General features: G+C 48.6%; 1 protein-coding gene across 1 annotated transcript; it reads left to right on the top strand.

Moving 5' to 3' along the window:
* Positions 451-3,065, top strand: LOC109226132. The gene is made up of 3 exons (XM_019390932.1): positions 451-947; positions 1,408-2,921; positions 3,049-3,065. Exons 1-3 carry the CDS (start codon positions 451-453, stop codon positions 3,063-3,065), a joined length of 2,028 nt encoding a protein of 675 aa, XP_019246477.1.

Below are 11,804 nucleotides of genomic sequence, written 5' to 3'. Positions count from 1 at the left end.
CGAGCTCGACCCCGAGGTCGATCTCGAGGTCCCAATCGACCAAGCTTACGCCCGGGTAGCAGACCCTCTGGTTCGACACCAGAATAAAGCGTGTGCTCGTGGACCCAGGCAGCTCGGTCAACATAATCAGGTCAGAAGTAGTAGGACAACTAGGATTGCTCAATCGAGTCATTCCCACCTCTCGGGTCCTCCATGGTTTCAACATGGTCGGATAAGAAACAAAGAGAGAAATCATTATCCCGACGACACGTACGGCACGACCCAGAACACAGAGTTTCAGGTCATTAACGGAGATGTGAAGTACAACGCCCTACTTGGCAGACCTTGGATACACAACATAAGGGCCATGCCCTCGACCTTGCACCAGGTAATAAGGTTTCCTACCAGGGACGGTATCACAACCATACATAGGGAACAACAAGCAGAAGGGAAATGTTCGCACACCATGAAATGGCAATTCCCGCATACCCGGCCTTGGACGGGGAGGGAAACGCGCAGACCCTTGAAGACGAGGAGGAGGACTTCTTCGCACCTCGGACTTTTGTCGCTGCCGAGGAATCCGATGCGACCAAGTCAACGGTCGAGGAGCTAGAACAAACCATTTTGATCAAACACCTCCTGGATCGCAAGGTATACTTTGGTACGGGGTTGACCCCAGAACTCAGGATAGAACTTATTCAATTCCTCAGTAATAATATAGATTGCTTCTCTTGGTCCCATTTAGATATGACAGGTATCCCACTGGAGATAACGTCGCACATACTAAGCGTTGACCCCAAGTTCATGCCCGTGAAGCAAAAAAGGAGACCGCAGTCCGAGGTGAAACATGCCTTCGTCAAAGAGGAAGTGGCAAAACTCCTAAAAATTGGATCCATTAGGGAGGTGAAGTATCCCGAATGGCTGGCTAACATAGTAGTGGTACCAAAAAAGGGGAATAAGCTAAGAATGTGCGTAGACTACATAGATTTGAACAAGGCGTGCCTAAAAGATTCCTTCCCTCTGCCCAATATCGATCTCTTGATCGATGCTACGGCCGGCCACGAGACCCTCACTTTTCTCGATGCCTATTCGGGGTATAATCAGATCCAGATGAACCCGAAGATAGGGAAAAAACTTCGTTTATCACAAAATACGGAACATATTATTATAACGTAATGCCCTTTGGGCTAAAAAACGCAGGAGCGACGTATCAACGGCTAGTTAACAAAATGTTCGAGCACTAGGTAGGAAAATCAATGGAGGTATATATTGATGATATGCTAGTAAAATCCCTGCGCGTAGAGGACCATTTGATCCATTTGCAGGAAACCTTTGACATCCTCAGAAGCTACAACATGAAGCTCAATCCTGAGAAATGCGCCTTTGGATAGGCTCGGGTAGATTCCTGGGCCTCATGGTCTCAAACAGGGGGATCAAAATTAATCCCGATAAAATAAAGGCCATCGAAGAGATTACGGCGGTAAATAGCGTAAAAGCCGTCCAACGATTAACGGGGCGGATCGCGGCCCTAAGCAGATTCATATCGAGATCTTCAGACAAAAGCCACCATTTCTTCGCCCTGCTTAAAAGGAAGAATAACTTCGAGTGGACTTCAGAGTGCCAGCATGCCCTGGAGGAACTGAAACGATACCTGTCTAGCCCGCCATTGCTGCGCACACCCGAGGAGGGTGAAACACTATATTTGTACCTGGCAGTATCCGAAATAGCGGTAAGCGGAGTATTGGTTCGAGAAGAGCAAGGTATGCAATTTCCTATTTATTACGTAAGCCGCACCTTGGGGGACGCCAAAACGTGGTACCCCCATCTTGAAAAGCTGGCGCTCGCATTAATAAGCGCCTCGCGCAAACTGAAGCCTTATTTTCTGTGCCATCGTATCTGCGTCCTGACAACCTATCCCCTCCGGAGTATACTGCATATGCCCGAGCTATCAGGACGATTGGCCAAATGGGCTATCCAACTCGGAGGGTATGGTATCGAATATCAACCTCGGACAGCCATTAAGTCCCAAATCCTGGCGGACTTCGTGGCTGACTTCTCGCCAGCCCTCATACCCGAGGTAGAGAAAGAGCTTTTACTAAAATCAGGCACTTCCTCCGGGGTGTGGACCCTGTTCACGGATGGCGCCACGAATATGAGAGGGTATGAGGCTATGATTGCAGGTCTAGATTTGGCCAAAGGTTTGGGAGCCGAGATCGTAGAGGCAAAATGCGACTCGCTCCTCGTGGTGAGCCAAGTGAACGGAAGCTACGAAGCCCGAGAGGACACGATGCAAAGGAATTTGGACAAAATCCAAATCGCGTTGCGTCGTTTCAAAGAATGGAATTTAGTACACATACCCCGAGAGCAAAATTGCGAGGCCGATGCCCTCGCAAACTTGGGGTCCTCCGCCGAAGAAGAAGACCTGCTCCCCAGACCCGTCGTCCAACTGTTCAAATCGGCGGTCGAGGATGGCCAAGCGGAAATTAACTCCGCCAGTTTGACATGGGACTGGAGAAACAAATACATCGCTTATCTGAAAGACGGAAAATTGCCCACGGATCCAAAAGAGTCAAGGGCCCTGCGAACCAAAGCGGCCCGGTTCTCACCCGACGAAAACGGGGCCCTTTACAGGAGAACTTTCGATGGTCCCCTAGCGATATGCTTGGGACCGGGAAACACGGAATACGTACTTCGAGAGATCAATGAGGGCACCTGCGGAAATTATTCCAGGGCCGATTCCTTGGTCCAAAAAGTGATCCGGGCGGGCTACTATTGGGATAGCATGGAGAAAGACGCCAAGGAATTCGTTCGAAAATGCGACAAATGTAAAAGGTTCGCTCCCATGATTCATCGGCCCAGAGAACAGCTGCATTCCATTTTGTCACCTTGGCCATTCATAAAATGGGGGATGGACATTGTCGGCCCTTTGCCAACGGCGCCAGGTAAGGCCAGATTCATCTTATTTATGACCGACTATTTCTCAAAGTGGGTGGAAGCGCAGGCCTTCGAGAAAATAAGAGAGAAGGAAATCATCAATTTTATGTGGGAACACATCATATGCCGATTCAGAATCCCGTCCGAAATAACGTGCGACAACGGGAGGCAATTCATCGGAAGCAAGGGACGCAGTTCCTTGAGGACAACGGACTTAAAAGGATCCTGTCGACGCCATATCACCAGTGTGCAAACGGCCAAGCCGAATCTACAAATAAGACCATCATACAAAATTTTAAGAAGAAGCTGGAAAGCGCCAAAGGGAAATGGAGGGAAACCCTGCCCGAAGTGTTGTGGGCGTAACGAACAACTCCGAAATCGAGCACCGACGAGACACCTTTCTCTCTAGTATACGGTGCCGAGGCACTGATATCGATGGAGGCCGGAGAACCAAGCGCCAGATTCCAAAACACTAGCGAGGGATCAAATAATGAAGCCATGGCAACGACCCTCGAGCTGCTCGACGAAAAACGGGAAGCCTCGCTGGTTCGGATGGCTGCCTAGAAATAGAAAATCGAAAGATACTACAACAGGAGAACGAATCGCCAATACTTCGGAGCCGGAGACCTGGTCCAAAGGAAGGTCACCCTCAACACCAGAAACCCTAATTAAGGGAAGCTGGGCCAAAACTGGGAAGGACCTTACCGTGTCCTCGGAATAATGGGCAAAGGCTCCTACAAGCTCGGTACCATGGAGGGCGAGCAACTTTCAAGCAACTGGAATGTATCAATGCTTAAGCGATATTACTGCTAGGGCGGCCGAATATGGAACCCCACAAACATCGTCGAACGGACGTCGTACTCTTTTCCTTCTAAATCTTTTCCCCAAGTGGGTTTTCTTGCCAACAAGGGTTTTCAATGAGGCGACATCCATGCTTTTCTCCAGAAGGATCCGAGGAACCCACAAGGCTTCTTTCACGGTCAACTCCGCCCCGAGGATAAGACGAACTAGGCCCCGGTCAAAACACTGAATTGGGCTGTACTTACATCAGGCAATCAAAAAATATCTTTTCAATGCCTTATTCTCCGGACGGAGAAATTTCAAGTGTATCCCCAACACGGAGGCCCACCTCCACCAAATGCATCCCGAAATACTCGGAGACTTAATGCCTGCGGTAAGGCACTCACACAACTCCAGGACCGGAACTCCAGGCTCGTAAAGCCCAAAAAAATGCAGCTCCGAGCTCACAAGAAGCGGTCTTATGGCGATTGCTTAAACAACTTGATGACTCGGAGACTGACGGCAATCGCCATACTACGTCGCCGAAAAAGCTGTAAAACCTCAACAGGCATGACAAACTGTAAGACCTCAACAGGCATGACAAACTGTAAGACCTCAACAGGCGTGAAAATCCCGAAGTTTAGGCTATACGTCGCATTTTTAAGAATCCTGAAAGGGCATACCCTCGATGTATACGCCTAAGCTATCACTCGGGATGAAAAATGACTATGGTCAAAACGGCTGATACAACCAAAATAACGCGACTTAGTCGCTAAACAAAAATCCCAGGCCACTACTTCGAATATATTTTGGAAAGAACCGGTTAAAACAGGCTTCTCTCAACAAGCAAACAACGGGCTATGAACCTTCCGAGGTGCTCGAAATATCGCCGATTACGACTTGAAATAGAGGTTCCTCTGGAACCGATGACGGGTCAGACAAAAATCTCTCAAAAATACCTTAACGAGCGGAAAAACAAAGCCTACAAAAAGCCCACGGGCAAAAACAGCGTAAGAGCCATTGTCACCAGCTAAGCAAGCCTACAATCCATATATCAAAAGGTCTCTACGACCAAAAAAGCATAAGAGCCATTGTCGCCAGCAAACATTGACAACTCTAGGATTAAAGTGAGCTCGGATCGTAACCCGATTTGGAGAGCGGATCCAAAATAGTTAACTAAACAGGCTTACGGGCCACATATCAAAAAGTCTCTACGACCAAAAGTGCATAAGAGCCCTTGTCGCCAGCCAAAACTGATAGCTTAAGGATCAATTAAGGCTCGAATCGCAACGCGACTCCGAGGCTGGACCCGAAATAAGTTAAACTACAAAATGCCTAAGGGCACGACATATGTGCTGCTATCGCCGATCGAATAAAACCTCCGGGTCACCCACCTGTAAGGTCATCTCGACCCAGGGCATAAACTACCATTATCCGCCCATGCGGGCAGGAAAAAACTCAAGGGTCAAATAAGCTCGAGCTGCAACGCGACTCGGAGACTGGACCCGAAGCAACAAAATGACAAAATGACCAAAGGTAAAAGGCCCTTTTGTCCGAGCCAGCCCGAAAAGGCCACAAGGCTATATTATAGGCCCGAGGTTTTTGTTCGCCAAATCATTGATAAAATCAAAGCAAAAGGGGAAACGAAGCTGCAGAATTCTCCTTATACAAATACCGAATTAAAGAAGTACCACAAACAAGGAAACCAACGGAAAAGGATAGCAGGACCTAATTTACCCCTGGACCGATGGCATCGAAAGGTTACATCCAGGTAATTACAGGTCCCGAAAGGGCCCCTCCTCGACGGCGTCCCCCCTCTCCGGGGATCTACCCCCATTTTTTATCCCGCTCGAGCTGCCTTCTAACGCACCCTCAACAGGCAGCCCTCGGAAAACTGGCCAAGCACGACCCATGGTTCGAGGCATTGTCGTTCCAGCCTCCTTCGACGCCCTCTCAATGCAAGAACCTGCAATGATTGCTTCTCCCCCGTGCGAAGATACAAGTGCCTCGGCCTCAGTTCTAATCAGAAGCAGTGCAGCCACCCACTCGGAATGAAGGCTCTTATACTTGCCGCTATCCTCCCCTGCGTCCTGAAGCTGGCGCTCGATCAAGGTAACTCTCTCCCTAAGGTTATCCCTCTCAGAAGACACCGCGCTTACACGCCGGCTAAGCTCGGAGATTTTAGCATCCCTGGCCCGAAGCTCCCCTCTCAGCAAGGCATGCTCCTTCTCGAACTGCACGTGTCAGGGCCCAAAGAGTTAAAAGCGACGAGATTCTACAAAAAATTGAAGGATGGCAAGAGCAAGGGATAGACAACCTGTTCAGCGAAGAAAGCTTTCTCACGCTCCCGACGACTCACCTCTTCCTTACACTGGGAGAGGACCTGATCATAAAACGCCTTGGCCCGAAACCACACAAAAGAGTTAAAGAAGAGAAAAGGGCGAAGCACCGAACAGTGCTAGGTAAAATTACCCGCTCACACAGCCTGCCCATTTCGCCGAAGATAGACAGGACGTCTGCCTCGGAACCGCCCTAAAAACGATCGCTGCCTTTCGATTGCGGCTCCGCCTTTAGTCAGCGCTCCCGCCAAAAAAATCTCCTCGCGAGGTTCCTCTTGCATACGGCAAAAAGGAAGAATATCCCCCTTTGGGGAAGCAGCAATGACCAACCAGCCAACAGAGTTAACCTGAACCTCCACCTTCGGTTCGTCCCGGGGTCTAGACGGAGACTCCTCCGAACTAACTATCAAAAGCCCCCCAGTCCGAGGAGAACCCTCGCCTCCTGATACATCGAGGTCAGTGCTCGATACCCCATCCATTGCTTCGCCACCACAAACCCGAGCCGCGTCAGCATCGGGTCCTTGTCCGGAAGGGTCTACTCCCACGGCCTGGCGATCAACCATCTTCATGTACGCTTCAAAGGGCGCCGAAAAACTACTTTCCCCCTCACCTTCGACGCGAGGATTTTCCGTCGCCTCGGTTCAGGAGCCAAAGGGTCGACATCGGAACTCTCCACTCTCCTCTTCTTGGGTTTCGGCAGCCCAACTGGCGAGCTTTCCTTCCTCTTCCCCTCCTCGTCATGCATCTGGACGTCCCCTCCAACAGACGGTGCCTCCTTCGCCGGTAGAGTTCCCTCCAGACCTGCATAAATACAGATGTCGAAGCATGGAAAAGTGAAAGCTACTAATGTCTCGTTAACGCCGGATTGCACGAATGCATCAAAACTCCAGACTTACCGGGGCCTCCGACCTCTTGGCGGGCTTGGGACAAATCCCGCCACACTTGGTCGGTATACGGGCAAATTGAGTGCAGACAACAGATTCAACCCCGAAGGTCCGGCACCGCGCCGGGGTAGATCGCCGCGGCTAAGAGAACAAAAAAGGCAGAATCAGACGCATGAAGAAAAGTTACGAAAAGAAAAGGGAGGCGGGGGCACCACAACCACTTACGCCCAGCGTTCCATTCCTCAGGGAATGGCATCTTTTCCGCTGGAATCAAATCAGATGTCCTCACTTGAATGAATCGGCTTAAACACGCGTCATCCAATTCTCAGTAGGGGCGAAAAGGGACCTTGAAGCTCGACAACGAAGCTTGATTAAACCTCCGCGAAGCAGGCGAGGGCTACACATCCGGATTAAATGGTTTAGGGTGAAGGGCATCCCATCTATCATGCTCGTGTAGTGCCTGATCATATAAACCACGCGCCAGAACGAAGGGTGGACTTGACCTAGGGTCACCTGGTAACTCCGGCAGAAGTCTAGAATCACGGGGTCAATTAGGGGCGAGGACGGCCTTACCGGCCCCAAGGAAAATGGATAGGTATACACACTCAGAAAGCCGACTTTGTGGGCCATAATATCTTCATCCCGAGCAGGGATCTCCATGAGTACGGAATCTCCCCAGCAACAGTCCACTTTCACTCTTTTGATTTTCGTTATAGAGCTAACATACCGAGTCACGGGCTCACGGCACCCTGACTTCGGGGAGGCCTCTCGACCCTAAAATTGGAGGTCATCGCAAAAGGTCCCGAAACGCACTCTTCAACACGGGGCGAATTAGCCACTTCACCCCGAGAGAAAAACGAGGAGGATGAGCTAGCAGCCTCCTGAGAAGTAGACATTGTAGCGTTCGTCATCCTTAGATGAATTTAGGGAGAGGAGAAAAAAGGCGGGACTTGAATTCCTAAGAAGGAATGAAAAATACGGGGAAACAAACCTCGCTGAGGGTTTTTAACGCAAAAGGGAGTCAGAAAGAAGAGAAGTAAGAATTTATAAAAGCATCCTGGGCATATTAAAGAAAGACAACCGCCGCAGTCAATGTAGAAATCTGCAGGAACGATGCGTGAAAAGCATCTTAATATCTGATATCCAAAAACATTAGAGGAAGCAAGGGTTTAGAATCGTTTCTTATCGTTCCTCGTCGCCTTCACTCCAAGAAATGCGAAGACTATCTGTGTGTGGTGAAATCAGAGGACCCGATTTCCCGCCATCGAGCCATCTCGAGGAGGTACCTCGAGACCTCGAGGACACGAAGCCACGACTTGGCCCTCTCCTCTGTGGCTCGTCAAGGTCCGATTCGAGACCGAGATAAAGATAAAGGGGGGAAGCCCCCCAGAACACGCGATTGAGTTCTCGACCTCGGGGCTCGTCGAAGCCTGACTTGGAGGGAATGAAGAACGAAGCCAGGACAGAGGGAAGCCCCCCAGGCACATGGCTATGACTGACAGGCCCGGCCTACCCAGAGCCTATGCTGAGGCATCATGTCAAGCCATCATATCTTCATATTTTATCAATTAAATATACATGTATTCCGAGTTTCCCCTCCTTTATAAAGGGGACTCGCCCTACCTTGTAAGGGACTGTTGTTACTCCCACAAATTCTACTAAGTGCAATAATATCTCTATCCCTCTTTCTTCTCTTACTTATACTTATTGGTTCTCACTGGTACTGAGGATACCTCGATATCCTTTGCCGCTATACGTGCTCTTCATTTTATATGTGTTCTTCAACGTACAAATTCAATTTCGATTATAAGTAGCTGCGTTTGATTATATTTCTAGCTGTTAGATCACTCCCGAGTATCCCCGACTACCCGAGCTCGACCCTAAGGTCGATCTCGAGGTCCCAATCGACCAAGCTTACGCCTGGGTAGCAGACCCTCTAGTTCACTCGTTACCTCGTTTATCTCTCGCCACATCGTTAAAATTCATAATACTGGCACCATCTACTATAACAAACTACCTTGGGAATAGATCGCATATTTTTAGAGTCCCATTTAATAAATTTAATTGTTATTACCATTTTCACGGTAAACAGTGCCCTGGAATTCATACACCAAGTTAGGGTTCCTTTGCGATGGATCTGATAGTACGGGTTTTGGCCACCTGGTGTCTCTGATTTTACCAATGGCAGATACGATGTCTGAAACATCAATGTTGAAGTTGTATTCACACAATCGGGGTGCTTCAATTGGTCCTATATGTCTGTCGAATCCGTCTCTGCTGACGAGTCACTGAGGATTCTGACCTCGATCTGCCCTTCGGTAATTTCAGAGTATTTTACTCCTTCAGGCGTTTCTTCGATCTTCGGTGTACGGTTGGTACCTTTCCTTTTTTGGCCTTGGTTCCCTTTCCAAGAGCCTGCTAGGATATACTGAGCCCGAGGTGGCTCCTAGTTGGTCGTCCTCGACCCTAATCTTTGATTGATATCGGTTGTGGACATCCAACCAAGTCACGACGGGATATTCAACCAAGTTCTTCTTCAAATGCTTCGAAGACATTGAGCTTCGCTCGTTCAAACCTTGAGTGAAGGCCTGTACTGCCCAGTCATTGGAGACTGGTGGTAATTGCATTCGCTCTATTTGAAAGCGAGATATAAACTCCTATAGCATCTCGTTTTCCCTATGTTTGATTTTGAAGATGTCGGATTTCCTTGTAGCAACCTTGATGGCACCGACATGTGCCTTTATAAAAGAATATGCTAGCATGGCAAATGAATCTATCAAATTCAGGGCTAGGTTGTGATACTACATCATGGCCCTTTTGAAAGTGTTTCTCCGAACTTTTTTAGCAGGATGGATTCAATCTCGTTGTCCTTTAGGTCATTGCCCTTCACCGCACAAGTGTATGCAATGATGTGCTCGTTGGGGTCCGAAGTTCCGTTGTACTTCGGAAGATCAGGCATTCTGAATTTCTTTGAGATGGGCTTTGGAGCAGCATTTTGTGGGAATGGCTTTTGTACGAATTTCTTTCAAGCTACACCTTTTAGGATCAGGGGTGCGCCCGAAATTTGATAGACCCTTGAATTGTAAGTCTCCACCTTTTTGTCATTGGCTTCTATCTTCTTTTCGCCCGATTCAATCCTCTTTGTGAGGTCCTCGAGAATCTTTATGATGGCGGGGTCAGCCGCTGACCCGTTGTTGCTTTATTTTTCTGGTACTTGTTTGGCTTGAGGGGCCGTTTCCGGTGCTGCTGTGCTTGGAGTTTTTTCATGGCTTTGTAGTTGAGCAATCGCCAACTGTTGTGCCTGTAAAATCTCAAAGATGACGTGAAGGCTAACACCACAAAACCCAGGTATAGCACCAGCAGATTCCAGTGTACCACCGCAAAACCTAGGGGAGGCACCATCACAAATCACCATCGACGCGAGCTTACGGAACGCTGTGCATGTTGATGTAAGCTCCCCTACCAACGGAAGTGTGCACAGTGAGGAAAAAGACGTTAGTCTTCAAGTTATTTTTGAAATTTACAAGCACAGCAGGTGGCTATTGCCCAGCTACAAAGCCATCAAAAACCCTAAGCATTGTAGCGCCGGAAACGGCTCTTCGAGTCGAGTAGGTACTGGAGAGATTGAGCAACAACGGGTCAGCAGTTGACTCCGCTATTATGAAGATGCTCGAGGACCTCCCAAAAGAATTAAATCAGGAGAAAAGAAGATAGAAGATAACGATAAAAGGGTGGAGAGTTATAACTCGAGGGTCGATTAGATCCCGGGCACGCCCACTATTCTGAAGGGCGTAGATTCAAAGAAATTCATACAGAAACCATTCCCGCCAAGTGCGGCTTCGAAGCCCATCCTGAAGAAGTTCAGAATGCCCGACGTCTCGAAATATAATGCGACCACGGACCCCAACGAGCACATTACCGCCTACACTTGTGCCGTAAAGGGGAATGACTTGAAAGATGACGAGATTGAATCCGTGTTGTTGAAAACATTTGGAGAAACACTATCGAAAGGGGCTATGATGTGGTATCATAACCTACCCCCAAATTCGATAGATTCATTCGCCATGTTGGTAGATTCTTTTGTGAGGGCATACGCTGGTGCCATCAAGGTCGCCACCAGGAAGTCCGATGTCTTCAAAATCAAACAAAGAGAGAACGAGATGCTAAGGGAATTCGTATGTCGTTTCAGATGGAACGAATAGAATTACCACCAGTCTCTGATGACTGGGCAGTACAGCCCTTCACTCAAGGCTTGAACTAACGAAGCTTTTGTAGCTTCAAGGTAGTTAAAACAAAATTTGATCGAGTATCCCACCGTAACCTGGGCGGATATGCACAACAAGTATCAATCAAAAATTAGGATTGAAGACGACCAATTTGGAACCCCTTCAGGCTTAGTATATCCTAGAAGGCTCTTAACAAAGGAGCAAAGATTTATGGAAAGGGAGCCAAGATGAAACAAATAAAGATACAAGCCGTACGTAGAAGATCAAAGAAACGCACCCAGGCGTAACATGCCTCGAGGCGATCGAAGAATTGATCGAGGTCAAAATTCCCGGGGATTCATAGGTAAAGCCAGGTTCTATAGGCACACTGGGCCGCTAGAAGCTCCCCGGCTATCTGAGTACAACTTCAACGTCGATGTCTCGGGCATCGTATCAGCCATAGGGAAAATCAAAGATGCCAGATGGCCAAAGTCCGTACTATCAGATCCTTTGTAGAGAAACCCCAACTTGATGTGTAAGTATCACGACACTCACGGTCATAGGACCGAGGATTATAGGCAGCTTAGGGAGGAGGTAGCCCATTTATTCAACGAAGGGCATCTTCATAAATTTCTCAGTGACGGGGCTAAGAACAATTACCGAGAATGAGATGCAGACAGAAA

The sequence above is a fragment of the Nicotiana attenuata genome, chromosome 5 (assembly GCF_001879085.1).
Source record: "Nicotiana attenuata strain UT chromosome 5, NIATTr2, whole genome shotgun sequence".
Classification (NCBI taxonomy): domain Eukaryota; kingdom Viridiplantae; phylum Streptophyta; class Magnoliopsida; order Solanales; family Solanaceae; genus Nicotiana; species Nicotiana attenuata.
The sequence above is the reverse complement of the archived record's forward strand: the minus strand, read 5'-3'. Positions and strand labels throughout refer to the sequence as shown.